The sequence below is a fragment of the Octopus bimaculoides genome, chromosome 5 (genome assembly GCF_046866305.1).
Source record: "Octopus bimaculoides isolate indiv1 chromosome 5, ASM4686630v1, whole genome shotgun sequence".
NCBI lineage: Eukaryota > Metazoa > Mollusca > Cephalopoda > Octopoda > Octopodidae > Octopus > Octopus bimaculoides.
Genome location: NC_142932.1, coordinates 96,493,646 through 96,517,833, shown reverse-complemented (window position 1 = coordinate 96,517,833; position 24,188 = coordinate 96,493,646). Strand labels below are relative to the sequence as shown.

General features: G+C 32.5%; 1 protein-coding gene across 1 annotated transcript in view; it reads right to left on the bottom strand.

Annotated features, from left to right (window-relative positions):
- Positions 1-16,650, bottom strand: part of LOC106869168 (structural maintenance of chromosomes protein 4) — a 44,640-nt gene extending 27,990 nt beyond the window's left edge. Inside the window, exons 1-12 of the mRNA XM_014914784.3 lie at positions 16,589-16,650; positions 14,570-14,712; positions 12,151-12,293; positions 11,035-11,229; positions 9,228-9,407; positions 8,035-8,199; positions 6,867-6,994; positions 6,413-6,553; positions 4,696-4,846; positions 1,422-1,565; positions 1,048-1,125; positions 577-698 (exon numbers count right to left, since the gene is read on the bottom strand). Coding sequence (XP_014770270.2) covers positions 577-698; positions 1,048-1,125; positions 1,422-1,565; positions 4,696-4,846; positions 6,413-6,553; positions 6,867-6,994; positions 8,035-8,199; positions 9,228-9,407; positions 11,035-11,229; positions 12,151-12,293; positions 14,570-14,711 — 1,589 coding nt within the window. The 5' untranslated portion in view covers position 14,712; positions 16,589-16,650. The remainder of the gene's footprint in view (positions 1-576; positions 699-1,047; positions 1,126-1,421; positions 1,566-4,695; positions 4,847-6,412; positions 6,554-6,866; positions 6,995-8,034; positions 8,200-9,227; positions 9,408-11,034; positions 11,230-12,150; positions 12,294-14,569; positions 14,713-16,588) is intronic.
- Between the last annotated feature and the right edge of the window lie 7,538 nt (positions 16,651-24,188).

Genomic DNA, 24,188 nt, shown 5'->3' with positions numbered 1-24,188 from the left:
GATCATCACAGTCCAGTTCAGTTCTCATTCAAGGTTACTACTCTCATAGAATTGGCCATGGGCCACATCTAGCTTGTGTTTTCTTTTGACATGATACCTACAGTTGGATGCTATTCCTAGCACCAACCACCTGACAAACCTAAAAAGTTATCTTGACCTTACAATGTCTATACTCATTTCCCAACCACTTTACAGATGGCAATAGAGGCATTTTATCATAGTCCCAGCCCTAGTGAAGTTGCTTTGTACCCTGCAAGACAAAAGGACATCTTCACTGCACTACGTTGAGTCCATTCACTCAAGGACAGGTGATCAATAATTAGGATAGCAGACAACTGCAAAAGACGGACTACAGTAAGAGAGGAAACAGATTATGAGAGGAAAAGATTGAGTGGAGTGATAGTCAAGAAGAAAAAATGGAAGCATGCTAGGTGAGTAAAGAGACACAACAGAAAAAGATGATGATGACTATTAGATAGATTTTTAAAATCTACTAAATTGTTAATATTACACTTGAATGACTGTTAATTGTCTTTAGATTTGTCCAAAGAAGATTTTATAAAAATTGATATTAACCTCTGGCGATCTTTTAGAGTGCCTGTGGCCTTACTCAAGTTCCTTTGCAGTTCATTTAATTTTGATTGCTCATTTTGTTCGTTGCTAAGATAGATATCCAACTCTGATTGGGCAACATTATACTATTAAAAAACAAATTGGAAAATATACTTAGATGATTAATATAACTTTTGAATTTTGATATTCAGTGGCTAATCATGGAAAATTTAAACTTCAATTCAATAAATTAAATATAATAAAACTAAAGATTATTGTTGGATGTTGTTGAAGTTTTGGACAAGAAGGAAATAAAAAATTCATTGCTTATTTATAGAATTAATTCAAAAATGAAGAGAATGCAGCATTTCATTTTATGGAATATCATTTCAAAGAATAAATATATCTTGATTGACAAAAATAAGTAAATTTATTTAACTAGTATTTTGTAGAAGGGTTCTATGCACCAACAAGGAATGAATTTACATATTCTACCTGTGACTTGCTCTCACTGACTGACTTTTGCATTCCTAACAATTGTTCTTCTTGCTTGTCTTTCTCTTCTTGCAGATCCTAAATTCAGAGTTATTTAAAGATTAGAATGAAAATATGAATAAACAAAGCAAAATAAGTGAAAACATTTAAAATAAATCACAGAAATGTACTTTTGATAGTGCTGAAATACATAGGAAACCACTGCAACTATTTAACTTTATGAAATTATTAGAGAATCATAACTGGTTGTAAGGTTGACAGAAGTAGATAAGAAAAAATACTTCCTATCAAAACAAAAGTATATTGTAATCAAATGGAAAATATAAATTCTGTTAATAAGTGATATTTTCCACTAAAACTCAAAAAATGTTCACCTTGGTTTCAGTTTTCAAACTTTTCATCACTTCTTGAACTTTTTTAACCTCTTCTTTCTTTTTCGCTTCAAGAGTTTCCAATTTCTTATTTAGATCAACCAAAACTTTTTCAGCCTCTTCTGGAATTGATTTGAACTCTCCAATCTAAAAATATTTTTTTAAATATAACCAAAAAACATTTTCAAAAAATTTAGATAGTAAAAAAATTTACTGATTTTGTTATTACGAGATAAACTTTTAAATTTATTTCATAAAGAAAAGTTTTGATAAGGAATTCTGTGTGCTTGTAAGCCAGGCCAGTTGATTAGCCAGAATCCTATGCTAACTCCCATAACAACACACAGATAAAAGAAATTTTCCTAAAGTAGAATAACTTTTCATTAGAAATATTCAGATGACAAAACTCATTCACAAATAGACAAGTAGTTAACTAAAATAGATAGGCAAACTATCCTGCCAATAACTATGGAAAAATAAATAAGAGAATTTCAGGTTATAAAACATATTTGAAATAAATAGTGTATTATTTTTAACCCTTTAACGTTTAGACTGACCAAAAGCGGCCGAAAATTGTAGCCCTTTATTTGTTTGAACTGACCAAATCTGGCTGTATCTGATTCCTCTACAAAAATCACTAAAAAATAAAGATATCACATTATTGAAGTCTCATAGTTTTGAGATAAAGCAAGATAAAGCCTTTCCCACCTTTATTCAAGTAAAAATATAGTGAAATTTTTGAGACGTCTTGGTTTTTTCAACGTTTGAAGACAAGTGTATATCTTAGTTTCTAATGATATGGCATCAGAAGTAACAATTCCAACTTCAAAGGTTTTACTCTTGATGATGTACAAAATATAAACGGAAACAACAGTGATTTGCCTTCGGACAAATCATATTGACATTTATGAATCTTCATCAGAAGAAGATTTTGATAATGAAAATGATGAAAATGATCTTGCAAACATTCCGGGAACATGGTTGAAGATTATTACATCAACCACAATTCCCGATTGCACAGAAAATACTGATCCACAATACAGTCTGCCTCATAATGCTCAACCATTGAGCTATTTGTTTTTATTTTTACCGAAAAGTTGTTTTTGAAACTGTTGTGGAGGAAACAAATATGCTCAAAGCATAATTTCTATTCATGGAAAACCTGATCCACTATAACAGCCAACTGATACTGCGAGCTTTCTTTACTATAAACATTATGGTAGATATCAAGCAGCTTACTCAACTGAGGAACTACTGGAATCCTGATATAAGGTATGGTGATCCATATATCTCCAGTATTATGTCTAACAATAGTTAATTCATATATGAGCGTGGCCGTTGCCAGTACCGCCTGACTGGCTCCCGTAGGATTTTCGAGCGAGATCGTTGCCAGTGCCCCTGGACTGGCTTGTGCGGGTGGCACATAAAAGACACCATTTCGAGCGTGGCCGTTTTCGTGCGGGTGACACGTAAAAGCACCCACTACACTCTGAGTGGTTGGCGTTAGGAAGGGCATCCAGCTGTAGAAACTCTGCCAAATTAGACTGGAGCCTGGTGTTGCCATCCGGTTTCACCAGTCCTCAGTCAAATCGTCCAACCCATGCTAGCATGGAAAGCGGACGATGATGATGATGATGATGATGATGATTGTTAATGTAAAAAGCCACAAGGTACGTCCACCACCAGAGGACTACGACCATTTGAAATTTCAGGTTGACACCGCATCTCAGTTACACAAGGGCTCTTCTTCCTGAAAGCACAGACTGGGAGAAAAGCAAAATTAACTGAGGTGGATGTCAGAGAAAATATTGACCTCCATAAAGTGGAAAAAATAAATGGAAGGGAGAAAGTTTGCAGATTGAGTTCATTGCATAAAAGAAAAACTGCAAAAGGATATCAGGTCGAACTCTCATATAGGTTCATTTTGCAAAGTGGCCTTGTGTAAAGGGTGCTTTAGACAGTTTCACGATAGAAATATGGCAGAACTATATTTTATTATTTGATAGTAATACTATCATATATTCCTTTCATTTTATTACAAATAATATGTGAAAGTGAGAAAGACATATTAATTTTCAGTATGTTACACACCTACATTAATTCAAAACCTGAATAATTCAAAATACTGTAAAAACCTATGTAATTTGCACACCTGTGTAATTTATGCAGGTGATTTTCAGGATAAAATCTGTTAAAAAAAGTTTCTACTCATGTAAAATTCACACCTAAAAGCTTTCAGAATTGCCGATATAGCCAGGAAAAAATGGTTTCCATTTTAGTTGTATTTAGTATAAACTTCACTTATTTATGATTAGGCTTTATTAAATTTTCATGAAATAAAAATAATTTCTGTTTAACAAGTATCACATTGAAAGCTATTAAATTACAAAGTGTTTGTGTTGTTTATGATAGACTTTATTTTACATTTCTTGCTCACAAGAGATTATGTCCCATCTTTAGCATACTGCTGTATGTCTTCTGAAATCACGATCACAGGAAAAGTTGCTGATAAGAACTACCAACAAAAACAAAGCTGATAAATACACACAGGTATTGAAAATTAAGTTTAATTACCAACAAACATCAGCTTGGATGACATTTTACTCAACCAACAGAAGCAGGTGACCAATCAAACTGATTATATAAACAGAATTCTTTTCTGCCTATTCTTGTCAGAACCTTTGATACAGAGTATCGAAATTTTAATCCCTTTCACACTTATAAAATGTCAAGCAAACTTTAAAATTTGTCATTACCGTTATTGTCAGTATGAGCAGAACTTATGAATCATTTACTGCGAAGGAGAAATTAAATATGTACTCTATTGCGATAGGTAGAAACTCCAAGCAATGTAAAATATGGCCCAGACTGTGTTTACCAGTATGAATGTCAAACTTCAAAAACTAGTTAACCATTTAATGGTTTTAGTAAATCTATACAGAAAAAGTAAGCATTATACCGTCCAGCATAAATAAAAGTCAACTTCATTATGCTTATTTAAGCCATTATTTTTTTCTGTTAAAACCTATTCTGACATCAAATGTGTCAACTTCCCGTACAAATTTTTACATTTTATACGTCTTCTTTTCAACAAAAAAAATTCTGGAAACGATCTACTCATGTAATTTATGCACCCACTAAAGTTTATTTTTATTTTTGCATAAAAAGTGTGTAAATTACATGGGTTTTTACAGTAATGTGAACAAATAAGCATTACATTTGATAGATTAATCCGAACACTAAAGGGTTAATGTAAGAAATGTACAAAAATACTTGCTTTTTTTAATTCTTGTGTAATACTTTTTTCAATTTTAGGGGCTTTGCTTTTTGTATGTTTCATATCTTCACGGCATTTCACATCCAAACTTTCCAATTTAGAGAATTGCTCTTTAAGCTCATCACTTTCCTTCACTAATGCCTCATACTCTCTAAACAGTAAACAAAACATTTTTAAAAAATGTGTTATGGTTGTAAATTTTTAAAATAAATTTACTGTCTAACAATTTACACATAATTGAAGTATTTCAGTAAAATGGCCTATGTAAAGTATATAACAAACTGTGAATTAAGTTTTAATATTTTTTAATAATTTTTACTTTGTATATCTTACTAAGTCTTTGACATAAGTTCCCTTTGTGAAAAGAAATTAAACATGGTTTTGCTCATAAATCTTCAATTGTATACACCTATGTCATAATTCTACTCAAGCAGAGTTGACAGTTTTTCAACATTACTTAAAGATGTTTTTAAAAAAATAAATAAAACTCCAAAATAAATGAAAAGCAAAATTTATAATTTCAATACATTTTGAATGTTTTTTTTTTTGTAAAACGTTTTTACTTCAATATAAATATAAAAAACACACAAAAACATTTTATTGGAAATATTTTTAAATCTCCATGTGGATGACCAATAAAATTAATTAGATTCCTAATTTAGTGGTTTCTGTTGACAAGAACCAAGACTATAATTTAAGAAAAGTGAAAAATGAGAAGATATGTTTTTTTGTTTTTTTGTTTTCTTGCTGGTATAAACAATGTTAAAAAAGGAAATAGTTTTCAACTGTGAAACAAAACTTGAGCTTGCAAGTTTAATATAAAAACTACCATATCAGAAATACAAATACATTCAACTTCCCATTTTCATTAAAAATTTCTAGTGATATGAATCTGTAAAGAATAGTAACAAAATTTTCAAACATAAGTCAGTAACAGTTCTTATTGTCAGCTGAAATTAGATTGTTACTAAAACTACCGCTTACTAAAAAAATAAAAAATTTTTTCTTTTATTCATTTACTCATTTCAATCATTTAAATGCAGCCATACTGGGCACTGCCTTGAAGAGTTTTTAACTGAACAAATTGACCCTAGGGCTTATTTCTTAAGCTTAGTACTTATTCTATCAGTCTCTTTTGCCAAACCACTAAGTTACAGGGATGTAAACACACCAACATCAATAGTCAATTGGTGGTAGGAGACAAACACAGACACACATACATAAATATACAGTAGAACCTTGGTTTTCGAACAACCCTGATTACAAATAAATCATACTTTATCTCCTGTCTTTCTCATATTCATTTATTACAATAGTACCTCTTTTTACAAATGCCTCTGATCACAAATAAATCATGCTTTATATATATAAAGCACAATTTATTCATGATTAGAGTTGTTCGAAAACTGAGGTACTACTATATATATATATATATATATATATATATATATATATATATGTGTGTGTGTGTGTGTGTGTGTGTGTGTGTGTGTGTGTGACAGGCTCTCACCCAAGGTGTCATACAGTGGGACTGGGCCCAGAACCATGTAATTGAGAAGCAAGCTTTTTACCACACAACCACATCTGTGGCTTTTTATCTATATTAGAAAATAAAATTATTAAATAAAAGTAGTTTATTAGGATAAACAGACCACATCCCAATTTCTAAGCAATATCAGTAATATTTTTAAATACTTTCTTTAACACAAAATCTTACTTGTAAGTTTTATCATATTCTTTGCTGCAAGCTAATTTCTCTGCAGTAACAGTTTTCATTTTCTTAAATTCTTCATCAGCTTTTTCCTGTAACTCTTTCAAACTAGCAGTTGCCTTTGACTCATTGGTAGTGCAATCATTTCTTTTAAGAGAGAGAAAATAACAAATTAATATTAATACTAAGTAAAGAAAAGGACAAAAAAAAAAGAAGAAATGGATTTTAAGCAACCAGGAGAAAATATATATGATCGAATCTTTTTGAATGTAATGGAATAATGCAGTCTAAAGAAACATTGTGCCTTATAAATGAGTCAAATTCATTAGAGACCTTTACAAAATATGAAATTTTGAGAACTTAAAGTATAACATTACCTTTCTCTTTGACATGAGAAATTTTGAAATCAAATTTAATTTATATGATGGAAACTTCAAATATAACGTAAAGAGAAACTTACAGATATATCTGGTAAAGTTTATTATTCAAGTGAGTAATACTGTTCTCTGTACTCAAGAACTCTTCAGCTTCATTCTTAGCTCCCTCCAGGTTATCTTTCTCTTTCTCCACAGCCTTCACTCTGTTCAACTAAAAAAGAAATACTGTTTGACTCAAGATGAAAGGGAATGTTGAGGAAGAGAAGAACAAATTGCAAGAAAGAGGAGGGTAAGAAAACTAGCAAACCAAAAAGTTAATCAAATCGAAAAAAATTGAAAGGGAGAGAGGTATAAGAGAGTAAGAATATGCAAGAGAAGTTCAAGAGAGGAAAAGGAAAAAGGTGAAAGGGAAAAAAAGCAGTGAAGAGACAAGTTTTAGAGAGAAAGGCAGGTGATGAGGAAAAGGAGAGAAAGAATTGCAAGGAGAAAAGGGTGCAACAAAGAAAAAGAGAATGAGAAAAGCATGTAGCAGGAAAAAGAGAGAGAAAGAGATAGAGGAATATAACTAAAAGAAAAAAAAAAGAAAACAAATAGAACTGCAAAACAGAAAATTATGTCCATATAAGAACTGTTGTAGTTGTCTCACTAGGAATATTTGTTTTTGTAATTCCTCAATCTGACACAACCTAAACTCCATGTTATCAAAGTTAAGCTTTTTCTAAACATCAAACTACTTAAGATTTTTAATCTATTAATTTGAAGCTTCTGTTTTTGCACCTCTCCAGTACATTTCCTTTGCCCTCACTGCAGTTAACAATGATACTACAATGCAGATAGCATCTTCCTGCACTACGTGATTAACATAAACTAACATCTTAGTAACTATCAGTGAGGGATTGCTGCTATCACTTCATTTCCTTACTAATCATATTTAAGCAACTCTCAATGACATCCTTGTCTTACAACTTGACAAATATATATTGGTTTCAAATTTTGGCACAAGCTCAGCAGTTTTGAGAGATGGGGCAAGTTGATTACATCAACCCCAGTACTCAGCTGGTATTAATTTTATCAATTCCTGAAAGGATAAAAGGCAAAGTCAACCTCAGTAGAATTGGAACTCAGAAATTAAAGACATAAAATGCCACTAAGCACTTTGTTGATGTACTGACGATTCTGTTAGCTTGCTACCTTAAAAGTACCAAATATTGACAACTAAAGTATTGAAATAGTAAAGAAGAAAACAAAAACCTTTTCTCCACGAAGTTCATTCAAAGTTTCTACACGTTTTGACATTATTTCAATGGGTTCCTTGAATCGACTGCTTCCAATAATATCTTCCAAAAATTCAAGCATCCCTTCACTGTGTTCATTTTCAGCTTTGGGTTTCATCATGGCAATTTGCTCAACTTCTCCCTATATATATACAAAGAAAAACAAATGTAAGTTTTCATTTTTATTCCATCTAAAGAAAATCATTTCAGAACAAAATATATATGTGATATGTATACATTTGTGCAAGTGCGTTTGCGTTTCATATTAATTTTAGTAAAAATTTACACAACTGTAAACTGGTCTTAGTCAAGCTGTATTCAAACCAAAGATATTTCCTAATTTCAGTTTGTTGTAATAGTACCTACACCAAACCTCACAAAAACAAGTAAGTACACTAACTTCTAAAACATAACACAATATCAATAACTGAAATCAAATTCATAACAGTGAAAGCAAGACTAGTTCTTACATCAAGAAGTTCAGTGTCATATCCAAATTAGCTTTTAATTACTTCACACAAAAAAAATTGTTTTTCCAAATAGACATGGCTGTGTGTGAGGTTAAGAAGTTCGCTTTGCAACCACAAGGTTTTGGGTTCAGTCCCACTGTGTGACACCTGAGGAAAGTGTCTTTTACTATAGCCTCAGGCCAACCAATGACTTGTGAGTGAATTTGGCATATGGAAATCGCATGGAAGCCCACTGAATGTGTATATGTCTGTGCTTGACAATTGGTGTTGGTTTGTTTACATCCACTAACTTAGTGGTCCAGTAAAACAGACCAAGAGAATAAGTTCCAAACTTAAAAAATAAGTACTGCAGATGATTTGTTCAGCTAAAAACCCCTCGAGGTGGTCTTTCAGCATAATCACAATCCAATGACTGAAAAAAAAGGTACTGACATTCTACAGAAAGCCAAATTTATCCAAATCAGTGATTTTTGAACTGGTGAAATTGTCGAGATATTAATAAAAAAAAATATATGGAGATGTAGATGAGCAGAATATTCCACAATGCAGTATGGAAATTAAATCGAATCTAAATTTTGAAGGAATTAAAGATTACTTGAAATAACACTGTTTGAAAAACTCACATTTCACACAAAAAGATATAATGAAAATTATTAAAAAGTAGGAGGAATATAAGGGAACATGTTTCTGAAAATCTTACTTGTAAGATAAGAAACCGGTTATGGTCAAGATCAATGCCACTACCACGCAACAGGGCTGCAATTTCTTTATATGTCTTTCGCTTACCATCAACCATATAGTGTGAACTGTTGTCTCTAAATGCCACTCTTGAGACAACAAACTTGGAATCAGGGACTACTTCATAATCTTCATCACCAGGCTGCAAAAAAGCAAAAGACATTACATAATAAGAATTGGTCAAATGTTATTTTTCTTTTAATTGAACTCTGATATAATTAACATAGCGTTTGTTCAACCCCAGGTCAGTCCTGAAAGAGTAGACTTATGATCTAAGCTATCATCCCAATTTTCAATCAGGCATTGCATTTATATTCAAATTGTCTCTCCTTTTTCAAGATAGTACAGTGTAATTTGAAGAATGTTAGGCTAGTATTTTTAATAAATGATGTAACCATGTAAAGGCTCCTCTCATTGGCTCATTTAATATAACTGTTGACTGGTGTGGTACAAGACAAACCCTCAAGACTATTTAGCCCAATAATCACATTTATTAAACTTCACTTGCCATAAAACTCACAAGTAATAAATGTCACTCAGGAGATCTATGAAAAAAAAGATATAATGAAAATTATTAAAAAGTAGGAGGAATTTAAGAGAACATGTTTCTGAAAATCTTACTTGTAAGATAAGAAACCGATTATGGTCAAGATCAATGCCACTACCACACAACAGGGCTGCAATTTCTTTATATGTCTTTCGCTTACCATCAACCATATAGTGTGAACGGTTGTCTCTAAATAATAGGCTAGTATTTTTAGTAAGTGAAGTAACCATATAAAGGTTCCTCTCATTGGCTCATTTAATACAATTGTTGACTGGTGTGGCACAAGACAAATCGTCAAGACTATGAAATTTTTAACAGGAAAGGTCAAAGCCACAAAAGTAAAAATTCAATTTTTCACAAAAATAAATCATCCTAAAAAGAGCATGTTATAATGGAAATATAATTATCGACATGTTCCCATAGAACCCCATGTATAGCATGCAGACTGCCTAACAAAAAAAAAAAAAGAAAAGAAAAAGCTTCAGTTTACTCAAGATTACAGTCAAAGACACTTGCCCAAGGTGTTACATTGTGGAATTGAACAGAACACATGATTGAGAAGCAAGCTTCTTAATCAAATAGTCATGCCTGCACCAATGTATATATTGAGATTTTGAATATATTTATTTTATCATCCAGATTCTTCTTTGTTACTCTTCTGTTCACTGGACCAACTGTTCTTTGGCATCACTGTAATATAAGGTTGTTGTCCCCATATTCTGTCAGTTTTACTATTCCTCTCTTTTTCCCACAATGTTATCTAGTTTCTGTCCAAAGCATTTGAGACACACCATTTCAAAAAATCACCTTTCATATAAACACAGGTATGGCTGTATGGTTAAGAAGTTTGCTTTACAACCATGTGTTCAACAGAGCACTTTGAATAAGAGTCTGACATAGTCCCAGGCCAACCATAGCTTTGTGAGAGAAATTAAAATAAAAATAAATATTTCCTCCTTGAGCCAGTCCAGGCTCATGAGGGCCAGTCTCCTGGTTTCAATGGCATATATATTCCCCATCTTGATGGGACACCAGACCGTCACAGGATTACTCCTTTTTGCCTGCTGAGTGGACTGGAGCAACGTGAAATGAAGTTTTTTGCTCAAGAACACAACGGATCGCCCAGTCCGGGAATCAAAACATTAGGGACCATAAATAACACAAGTTAATTGTTGCCAACCTTAAAATAAAATAAAATTATATGAAAAATTATTACACTTACTCCTGTATCGATGATTTTCTGGAAATGAACACTAACAGTACAGCTTCCAACATTTGGGTACTGTTGACTATTGTGGATTAAAACACTGATTTTCTTTGAACGGATCTTGTTGGCACGGTAACCAAAGACAAACAGCATTGAATCAATAACATTAGACTTGCCACTACCATTTGGACCAACAATGGAAGTAAAGCACTGATAAAAGAAGAAATAAGAAACTTACAGAAAAAAAAATAATATGTTGTCTATAAAAATAACATGACAGCTTAACTTGAAAGCAGGCATGAGCAACCTTTTTTTAAGAAGCAGGTCACATGAGTCGCTATTCATCAGGCAGGCTGCACTACTAAAATATAAGTTAATTTTTTCATTAGATGTGCCATTCAGAAAATCCTGCAGGCTGCAGTTTGCCCATGACTGCTTTTAAGCAATGAACAACTTTCATTTAAAATTAGGCTCAGCATACAACTGTCAAGAATAAAACACATTTTGAAGGGATGAAAAATACATGTAAACACAAATCTCAGCATTAAAATGTTTAAGCACTAAGTTGCTTATCAATTACATGATCAACTTGTTCCATTTAGTTGAGGTTACAGGATAGCTCCAAATATATTATCACTGATCTAATAAATATAGGTAATCAAATGATTCCTCTGCTGCAAACAAGCCAAGTACAATACTCGTTTTAAATCATATACAATATATAACAAATAATTATTTGTTGTATAAGGATTAGATAATAATGACTAGATTTCAGAGTTGTATGCAACCAAACAACTCATAAACCACTCAATTATGATCAAAATCTAATTCAATTATGTTAAATTTGCTTAAAATTTATAGACTGGTAATCTAAGGCTAGTTCCATGTACAAAATTTGAGAAAATCTTTACTTGAGTTATCAGAGTTATTGTAATAATTCTTTAAAGTCCTGCAGCTTATTTACCTAATCAAGGATTGTATTTTCACTAAAATCCAATGTATTCTCAGTCATTTTAATGTTTGATATCATACATCTCTAATAATTAGCTTGCATGAAGTAAAGATAATTACATAACAGTAACAATCTTCATCTGTAGAATACAATTGTATCTGAAATTGAATATGAATTACCTTGTGAAATGGTCCAATAATTTGTGTGTTAGCATAAGACTTGAAGAAATAATTTTCTATATGACTGATTATGAGTCTTGGTCCATCTTGTGAATAGGTAGCTACACTCTCAATTATTGGTGGAACTTCAACTGGGCCAAAATCTTAAGAAACAAATTTAAAATAGAATGTAAACCAATTTAAATGTATAAATTCACAAGTACAACAATTTAAAAATAAACTACAAATTTCTCCTGCATAAAAACAAATTTCTGTACACGGAAAACATTCTATAACTAATTTAATTAGTAATGTAACCAATTTAATACATAAACTAATAAGTTAATGATTTAAAATAAGGATTTTATTTTAAAGTAAATTTTCCAATCAATTATATTCTGGACTGTAACAAAAACGTCATTTAATAGTAGTATAAAACTTAATAAAATTATCAGATCAGTTCAATTTTAACTCAGTTTGTTTTCAATATTCAGAATTTACCTAATACACAGTTTCATATCTAAACCAAAAATATTGAACTTTTTCTTTTATTTGTTTCAGTCATGAAACTGCAGCCATGCTGGGGCACCACCTTGACCGATTTTTAGTTGAATGACTCAACCCCAGTACTTTTTATTAAAGCCTGGTACCTATTCTATTGGTCACTTATTCATAAAGATATTAATTTTATCACATGTATCAGTATACAATATAAGTAAATTTGTAGTTATTTACGTAGAAGAAAAGATTTACAATCATACAATAATACTTCTTTATAAAGTTACACCATTCTGCTTTCATATATTGGCCTTCCATGCCTCAGGAATTTAGCTTGGTTGAATTCATTTATTAAACTTTTGAACAAATTAAATATATTTAAATCAGAAGTTATATGTACAGATCTTTAGTTAGAAAAAATCTTTTTCCTAACTAAAACTCACACTATCATGCATAGTGTATTCCTGTTCAAAATTTAGACATAGATTAAAAGAAACTCAAATATTCAGTACAAATAGAACACCTTCCTTAAGAGAAACAACAATACTTGTGACAAGATTTAATGGGTATTTCATTTAAAGATCCATGTCTTGCTACCATGTAGCATTGCAGTTTATCCACAATCATAAGTCTGCCCTCCACTCTAAGAGTTAACAGTAGAATAGCTTTACAAGCTTTTTCTAACCTGTATTTACTGTCACTATGCTTTCAGAATATAACTTTCCCTCCACTGCTAATTAGGTCCCCCAAAGTAACAGAAGCCAGCAATTACTTCCAGGGAGCTGTCCAAGTATTTGAGAAGATCTATTTCATGTGTTTTTATTTTTATATGTGCTTTGTGCATCGCTTATATACAAAATCTATTTCTCTGTGCCTGTGATCTATCACTCTTTTGCCTCCATAGTTTACACTGGGCACAGTGGAATTTCTACCTTCACATTTTTTGTGCACAGGGCCGCTCCCTGATGACAGCACTTTAGTTTTCACTAAATTTTGAGAACTTTCCAGTCTAGGTTTTGCTTGCACACCTAGAATTTCCTGTCTTAATTCTACAACAGATTCACAATAAAAACTAGGTCATCAGCACATAGAAGTTACATGGACAGCTTGTCTCAAACTTCTTTCTAATAGCCTAGAAGATTATACTGAATGTTATATTTAATGTGTAAGTGAGGGGACCCTTACTTACACATTAAATTTCTTGCTCTCACCTTGCTGACTGCCCCTTTATACATTGCTTGCACATCCCACAAAAAACATTCAAGTTTCCTAAATAACCATTGCTTTCAGAGAATGGTACTCTGTCAAAGCCCTTCGCAAAGACAAGATATACTATGTACAGCAGTATACTCCTAGCTAAGGACTACTTCTGCAGTTGTCTCACTTAAAAGAAAGCATCAGTAGCACCCTGCCTGGCACAAACCTGAACTACATCTCATTTAGACTAATTCTGTTTCTAAATCTAATCTTTCAGTAACTTTCATAACTTATTCCATCAACTTGATGTCACTCAGTTTCTTCTAAGTGGCATTTTACTAGATATTTTTATATAGCCACATGAAGTAAAAAATTATATCATTTCTCAACAAGTATTTAAAATAGTCACTGGAACCAAAACCAATAGATCACCAGCTGATCATATTCAATTAAAACTGATATTCTTAATAATTCAAATAAAAAAACTGTAACCCAAAGTTTAAACCATCTGTTCTATTTCTTTTGAAATATTCCCATCTTTGTTTCAATTAATTTTGAAAATAATGAAGAATTTAGTAAAATAATTTGTCATTATTAAACTGTTTGGGGACATAAATTGGCATGAAATTTTGAGGGGAGGTTTTAATTCAGAACTCTTTAAAACAGGAAGTTTTTATCGTAGAATCAGGGATGGTCTCAGGTGGGTTGGTATCAGAAGGATTAATGAGAAACAAAAAGTTCATACCTTCTGGTCTGAAGATGTGTGTCACAGGAGTCATCAAAGGAACAGATTCAGCTCCATCTTGATTAACCATTTCATTCTCTTGATCAACTTCTTGCTCCTTTGAAGCAGAAGCAGCTGTAGGTTTTCTACGTTTTGATACCATTCTGAATCACAAATAAAAGAAAAGAAAATCTTCAAACAATCAAACATAACAAAAGTGTTATTGCTCACAACAATGTCGTCTCTTCAAAACTCATCTGTTCCAATCCAATGACAGAGTCTATGTGTCTGTTCAACTTCCATCTTGTTGTCAGTATGGAAGAAACTAATGAATCGATGAAACTCATTCTGAAAGGAGTTAATTACTCAGTTCATAAGTAGAATATTTGTGGTGATTTAAAGGTGATTTCGCTCCTCCTAGGACTGCACCTGGGATATACCAAAAATATGTGCTTCGTGTGTGTTTGGAACAACCGCGGCGACAGCAATCATTACACTGTAAAAGACTGGCCTAAAAGAGATGAGCGGTACAATGAGCATACAATGGTATACCCCTTCACATCAAACTCGGCCTCATGAAAATCTTTGTAAAAGCAATGACACATGATGGTTGTGGCTTCCAGTAACTAAAAGTAAAATTTGGTGCAAAGAAACGTGACACAAAACTAAAAGCAGGCATTTTCATAGGACCCCAGATCAGAGAATTGATATCTGATCGCAAATTCATAAGTAAACTGAATCCAGTTGAGCTGACGGCATCGGAATCATTCATATTAGTTGTACAGAACTTTCTTGGAAATAATAGGGCTGAAAACTATGCTAATTTAATAAACAACATGCTAACAGCGTATGAAAGAATGGGATGCCGAATGTCCCTTAAAATGCACTTCTTGCATTCTAATCTCGATTTTTTTTTCCAACGAATCTTGGTGCCCTTAGTGATGAGCATGGCAAGAGGTTCAGCCAGTACATATCTGAGATGGAAACGAAGTATTAAGGCCGGTTCAATCCACACATGGGTGACTACTGCTGGTTCCGACAACGCGAGACCAGCACGACGCATAAGCAAGTGTCTCAAACATTTCTGAGCTGAGCATATCAAAAATAAAGTATTCCCTTAACATAAATATACTAAGTACCATTATATTATAATACTATTTGCCTTGAACATAAAGGTGAAGGTAAAGAATACGCACACCCGGTGGTTAGGGTTTTTGTTACGCCGAAAACTGGTGGTGTACGTATTCTTTACCTCCGCCGAACATAAAGTTACTATACACAGTACTAATATACTATTATAATAATTATTTGCTTTGAACTTAACTATTCCTGATTCTAATATAGTATTAATATATAATTATGCGCATAACTCGAAATCCTGATGTGCTGCAGCAGTTCTGAGATCAGATTCGGAATCAGCGTACTCGATTTAGTTTGGCACAGCACCATTTGACTGAGTAACAGACAAATATCTTTTTGTTGCCCAGTTTCAAATTTTGGCATAAGCCAGCAATTTCGGGGGAGGGGATAAATCGAGTACATTGACCCCTGTATTCAACTAGTACTTATTTTATCGACTCCGAAAGGATGAAAGGTAAAGTCGACCGCGACGGAATTTGATAAAAATATATAAAGACGGACGAAATGCCGCTAAGCATATAATGCAAACTGCACAATTAAGAGTTCGTAACCAAGTACACGATTTCTTATAAAGGAATCAAACCGTTTATAGAGATAAAACCGTTATAGAGATAAAACCGTTATAGGAATCAAACCGTTCATAACTAAAAGTTGATATAATATTAGAAGCAAAGAAACAAAAATAATACTTCTATTTTTAATTTTTTATAACTGAGTAATACTCGCCTTCAGAAAAAATAACAATCATTAAATACAAACATAAGTTTTTACACTTAAATATCCAACATCCATCTATTTCATAACTAACATTTTAAAAAGGCACGATATATAAAGAAACAAAGATTTGTTCTAAATCAATGCAAATTTTGTAAATAAAAGAGAACTAAATGGAAAATATACCTCGGTAATTCCTGAAAGTGCCAACAACTTGATTATCCCGCCATTTAAACTGAACTACAGGCACAATGATTGGATAATATTTTGTGAAGTACAGAAATACGCATGCTCAGATCGTCTGAGCATTTCGTATACTTCCGATAGAAAAGGCTATTTTTGGTGATGCAAAGAAGATAGAACTCAAAACATTGAGTGTTTATATATATATATTCATATATATCAATATAAAAAATTGCAAAAATTACAGGGTGACTTAAGGGTCAATAGTTTCATTCATTGGTACTTATCAAATGTTAGAATAGCGATATTTAGTTACTTCCCTTCGCGGTCTACGTTGAAATCAATTCGATATTTTGCGTTTTATTTTTTAGTAGTCGTCAATCGACTGTACCTCTGCATCAAATCATTATTTTACTTCTTCGTATAAAATTTTCCTTATAGTTATTAATTTATTGAATCCATACATTATGGAACCAAATTTAAAAGCAGTACAATACAGTAAATGCGCAAACATGTGCGCAACTTTTTCATATCCCAATTTCGATTCGAAAACTTTTGGGAAATTTTGAAATATTAAAATTGTTGAAAGATTTTAAAATTAAAAACACAGTCATAATCTCAGACGTTTAAAAACATGAATCTGAAAGAAAAAAACATCTCAAAATATTAAAACTGAAAAATTACGGAAAGGAAGGAGGTGCAAATCGGTTTTTTCTTGTTTTATAGAAAAAATTTTTTTTTAACTAATCTGTGATGCTTAAAACATACTCATCTGAAAGATTAAGGTTTTGCTCAAGCTAATTTCCGACTCTATTGCATAGAAATGTCCTACAGTATTACTTCATTTTATCAACCCATTCCCATCTAGATGAAAGATAGTGTTGACTTCAGCAGGATTTGAACTCAGAACGTAAAGGGTATTATTTTAACATGGTATATTACATGAAGTATCCCCCATTCCCATATATTAAAGTAGTTGCAGTTGCAGCTTCCATCAAACTTAAGCTAAAAGACCCATTACAGTAGTCATTCTTAAAGTTAGTGTTATTTCATAATGAGAGTGGAAGCATTGGAATTACTGGGGTGAGCTATAAATAAAGCATTCTAAAGGGAGTGAAGATTTGTTGCTATCACTTGGAAATTTCCTTTGTTATTATCTTTTATACTGTTGTTAACAAAACTTTTTGGATTATTTTATTAAGCAGAGGACACTAGAAATGAATATTGTATTTAGAGCCAAGTAAGTGATGGCTCCAAAATTCTGAGAATTATCGTAAGATCAAAATCATTCAGAATATCTGGTTCAAGTTTTGCTTTTTAGCATGTAGTTTTGTCAGTATTTTAAATTCAAATCCTGTTTGAGTCAACTGAGACTTTCTTCCATTCTGAGTCAATTGAGACTTTCTTCCATCCTGAGTCTATCAAATGTAATAGCAGTTATACTAGTTCAATTTATTAATTTGACCAACGTTGGAAATCAGTAGTGTTTAGCATAACAACATTTTCTTTTCAAATAAAACTGTCTTACTGACCATTTAAAAGTACATTTAATAAAGTACAGAATAAAGCAGTTCTTATGACTTTAATATCAATTTTCATAATGAATTTTTCTTTAGTGTAGGTTGCAGACCATTAGCAGTATAAAAGAAATAGCTTATTGGAAAGTTTTAGAATCAAAACTGTCTTACAGATTAGACCTTTTAAACACTTATTTCTCATTCTATAACATTTCTTAATACCAAACTGTTGTACACTGCCTCAACTGCAGCTATCACCAGAATTTAGTGTTATACAGGACCAGACTGAAACAATGGAAAAAACAACATAACTGGACTGTCACATCACAAACTACTAGATATTAAAACAAATGAGAGAATTTCTACATGGTCACTTGAACTTCTAGATATAACACCCAAATTTACCTCAAGTCACCCAATTGTCTTAAGAAAAGGGAAAACACATTAGACAATGTAATTCTAAAGATACAAAAAAGATAGGGTTTTTCAAGACTTGAGCAACTATAATGAACAGAGCTGCTTGAGAAGACACGTCAAGCTAAGTAAAATCCATGTCCATGCCCACCTCTCTCCCCCACAACCCAACCATGCTCACCACCAGTTTCCTTTGCTCCTCTCCATTCTCCTTCACATTCATACCTGCACACAATATGTCTCTGTTAAATCCCTTCCCCACAACATATCCTCCTAATATCCCCTCTATCAACCAGTGCCCCACCTCTAACTCCCATCCTCCTTGTGAACTCACCCACCCATTCATCCTCTCCAATCCCTGATCCACTTCACTATATACACCTCCTTGTACCTTGGGGGTTACATATTCACCATTTTTCTCTCTGCTCTCACTTTCCATCTGAGATAGCCATGTTTATCTTCTCATGCAAGACACCTTTTCTGTCCCTCAATACTACTCCCCATAACTGAGGGGGTTTTGTCTTGCAAGTTACTTGGTGACCTCACTGCTGCTGGTGCCACATAAAAAGCACCTAGTACACCCTATTAAGTAGTTGGTGTTAGAAAGGGCATCCAGCCATAGAAACTATGTCAAAACAGACAGCAGAGCTTGGTGCAGTCTTCTGACTTGCCAGTTCCTGTCAAATCAACTAATCCACGCCAGCATGGAAGGAGGACCTTAAGTGATGATGATGTCTCTGGTACTAAAAAGATTCTCATCTGTGCAGAAATTTCCACATAGCTATACTGATACACCAGTAATTTAACCAACTATAATACCCTCGTACAAATCTGTGGAATAAATTTCAATGCAAGAAATCTATATTTTAAAGTAGAAATAATAGAACGTCAAAAGGACTTTTGAAATCTTTTATTATAAAGAAAATGCAGGAAATTACTGACTGCACAATCTTTTCCTTCCCTCTCTCTGAAGCAAAATGGGTTTTCTATTGAATGCTTTGGAGGCTTAAGATTTGCATATAACTCACTCCTGACAATATTTCTTAATTTACTGCTGGCAGCAACAGCAGAGAAGCAAGAAATGAGTGGGTGGGAGGAGTGTGGCGAAAGAGTAAGTGTAAAGAGTGCTCAATAGCCTAAGGAATTTACATTTTCTCAGATTACTGAGAAGAGGAAGACAAGAGAGAGAGAGAGAGCAATGATATTAAAATGACTAGAATAAGTGGTATGAAGAAAAAGGTGGGGTTATTTGGAGTGGAGTTAAGAATGTAGTGATTAACAGCAACAGAGGTGGACAAAGGTAAAGGTGGGTAATGAGATAAAGTCAAGACTAGGTGATGAGTGTCAACAAAAGTGGCCCAGGGGAGAGAGAGAGTGATGGTGGGCAGTAGATAATAGCAAAGTTAGAGTGTATTGGATAGGGAGATGAAGGTGGTCTGATACAGTCTCTTATTGACAATCCTCATGAAGGGCAAGAGAGTCAGAGTGATGAAGATAATGTGGTCAGTACATATGGTAGGGTGATGAGAGTTATGAATGAAAGAAACATAAGCAATGGGTAGATGAGAAGTAAGAGTCAACTATGCATGATGAGAGGGAAGCAAATGTAGGTTTTGCAGGGTATAAAACACTACTCTTGTGTCAAGGTATATTTTACCATGGATGGTTGAGTCTTCTACAGTACAATGTATCACCAATCAGTACAATCATTTGTTATCTCTTCTGTTAAGTACAGCATCTTCACTTCACCATTCCAAGTCTTTCTTGGTCTTTCTTTTCCACAGGTTCCACTAACTTGGAATACTCATCACTTCCTTATGCGGAGTCATCCTACATACACATCACACCAGGACAGTCTTCTCTCTTGCATTCTACACTTGATTTCTCTTATACTCAATTTTTCTCTCAGCCACACACGGTACTCTTGTAATGGATGTGTAATGCACATGACATTACACATCCATTGGAGCATGCTTGCCTCATTTCTCTTTAGTCTTTACAAATTTTCTGCATTTAAGGTCCATGTCTCTCTAAGAGAGAAATCATTTGTAACCAGCAGAGGTAATAGCTCCCTGATTGCTTTTCCAACCTGCTCTTACCCTTGCTACTATACTTTATGAACAACCACCTCCACTGCTAATAAGATCATATGAGTAGTAAAAGCTACTCCTGGTAAGCCAGATAAGAAGTTAAGAGTTTACTTCAGTGCACTCCTAGTACATATTACTCCAGTGCATCTACCACATACATATCTTGCTTTCTCTGAATGCCTACCTCTGATTTCATCCACTTCTCACATATCCAAAGGTTACACTGGGTACAGCAAACAATTCCTACTCACTCTTTATCTGCATATAGAGCAAGGCCATTTCCCTGATAATACTGGCGTCTTTTCTTCTTCCCTACTTTCTAACACCTTACTCTTTGCTAAGTTGACCTTGAGACTTTTTGATTCTAGGTTTTGCCTCCATGCCAGAAGTTTCTTCTCTAATCATACTACAGATTCAGTTATAAAAATTAGATCATCAACATATAGGAGGTCACATGGACAGCTACTCTTAAATTCCTATGCGATGTCCTGTAGGACAATGATGAATTGAAGGAGGCTTAGGACTTTCTAATATTCTATTTCCAATACTTTTGAGGAGTAAGTTTGTAATGGGAAACCTTGCCATGATTTTATCTACTAAACTTGTATTCTGCTAATTGAAGACACAAAACCCATTTTTAAAAGTTCTGTTTGACCTTTCTAACTGCTGTCTTATTAAATTATCTGCTTAACTCCATAAGTAGACAGAGAGTTCATTCTGACTTTCTGACAGAGCCACAGAAATGGGAAAGATCACACTTTGGCTCATGGGCTCTTAGCTGAAGAAACAACAGCCAGTTACCTCATATTAAGTGCAACACAACCAGCTATGACCAAAATTATGAAAATAACTGAATACTACTAAGTGGCAAGTCATCCAACCAATCACAATAAACATTTTCACAACCATATATATTGCCTCACAAACACATATATTTGTACACTTCAATTGACAGAAATTCAATAATAAATTTTTGTAAATGTTCATGAATAAATACATGGCTGCCCACAAGCACTTCTCATTAGGAATTCCAGAAGAAGCTTTGTAAGACCACTGTAGAGAGACGCTTCCAAAAAAAATTTCAGTAACCGTTGGAAAATCAATTATAGCAGTGACTTGATCAATTCCCAGCAATGTCTGAAGAAGGAATTTTTATATTCCAAAACATATCAGACTATGGAAAGTTAAATCATAACAGTTATTATTATAGTCCATTCTGCTCAACTGGTTAAGGTCAATCAAATCTGTGGTATTGACCAGAGTATTTGCTGTAGCCCATCTTTTATACCAAGACAAAACAATGTACATGATAACACTTCCAATCATTTAAGATCAGAAACTTTGAGAGCCACTACCTGGCACTACATCAGGGCATTTATTATTATTATTATCATCATCATCATCATCATTATTATTATTATTAAGCTATTACAAGCTTGGGCTGGTGAGCTGTAATATACTGCAATATTTCCACAGCTGTCCCCTTCTTTACAAAGATCAGACTCTCCTTTTTCTATTAATCCGAGAAATTCTTAATCTCTTGAAATTGTCTTTCACTTTCACTGAAACTCTCTAACAATTGCCACTAGGTTTTTCAATTAAGAATTTTTTGCATGTGGCATTCAGTATATCAACCCTTTCACTTGATTATCCAAATTTGAATTATTTTCCTTAATTCATTTTACAATCAATGAATGTCCAGTTTGTTCACAGGACTAACTTTAACCCTCTTACTGCATCCATTCAAAATTACTTTTAACTGCAGAAAGTAGTTTTACATACCAATCTATATTTTACTCAGGAATATTATGTTTGAAACTATTTTCTGTTGAGTTTATTGAGTCAATGTGACTTGCAGAAAATACCAATTCTATTTTTTGGTAGATATTTAACCCTTCAGCATTTAAAGATATACTCTACCTTTCTTCTGTTCAAACTGGTCAGATCCAGCTTCTGAAACCTATCTGAAATGTTATTCTTAAAATAAATAACCACATAATCAAAATCTCGAAACTATGAGATAATGCATGATATCTCAAAAGAATGTGTATAAATATGCATTACATTTGACAGGATAATCTGAATGCTAAATAATCAATATCATTACTGGAATAGCTGTGGAATTTAATTTCACTGTGAAAGGGTTAATTCTTCCTTTGGGTCTGAAACAGGGAGCCACTTTTATTTTACCTACTCAAAGAAATCTTCAAACTGACAAAAATTACCAGAAATTTAATCTTCCTCTAAAACCTCTAACTGAGTAGTATTGTTGCTAGAAAGAAGGAAAAAGCATTCTCCAAAAAAAAAAAATTATCTTTAAGATATTTTATTTTAACAGTTAAATTCTTGCACATAACAACATGCATACCAAATAAGCCATTCTATTTTGGGCTAATGAAACTGCTTAATTACTTCACAAGTTGTTTTATCTGAGATAGGGTGTGGCATTTTCCAGTGAGATGATGTCAGTGGCTGTACATGAAGATTACAAATGATATAGCACCCACAACATTGCTTCACTATTCTACTTGTGTATAGTTATTTATTCAACCAGTTACTCTAGTTAGACAACTATTTTCTTTTATTTACTTTATATCTGTTCAGCACATTTGTTTCCTATAGTCAAGTCATATGACTAAACTGGGATTGACAGTACATGTACATGTAAGAAAGGAGGAGGGTGGGAAAGAGTAAGTAAAAAAGACAGAAAGCACATGTGCAAGAGGAGTGGGCCACTACACCATTAATAGGAAGAAAATGAGTGTATGACCTACAACACATGTAAATATATATAGAAAGAGAGAAGAGGTGACATTACTATTATTTTGTACTTATTAAAGTTCCTTATAATGTTTTATGTCCTTACATATATATGCATATACACATGTCTGTGTATATATATATATATATATATATATATATACCATATACAATATATATGTATATAATATATACATATATATTTACAATATATATACATAATATATATATATATATATATATATATATATATATATATATATATATGCATAATATATATATATATATACATAATATATATATATAATATATACATATATATATACATACAATATATATATATATATATACATATATATATATATATATATATATATATATATATATATATATATATATACATATATATATATACATACACACATTATATATATATATATATATGTATATATATATATATATATATATATACACACGTACATATATATATATATATATATATATACACACGTACATTATATATATATATATATATATATATATATATATATATATATATACACACACATACATTATATATATATATATATATATATATATATATATATATATACACACACACATTATATATATATATATATATATATATATATATATTGCAAACACATATTAAAATATATTTAATACTGATGCATAGAGAGCTGGTGGTGGATCAAGCATTATTTTTGGGATCATTTATATTCATTACCCATCTCCTCATTGGTTGATTTTTGTCAACAGAAATTGTATTATTAAAGTTTAAAAAAGCATATATAGTTATAC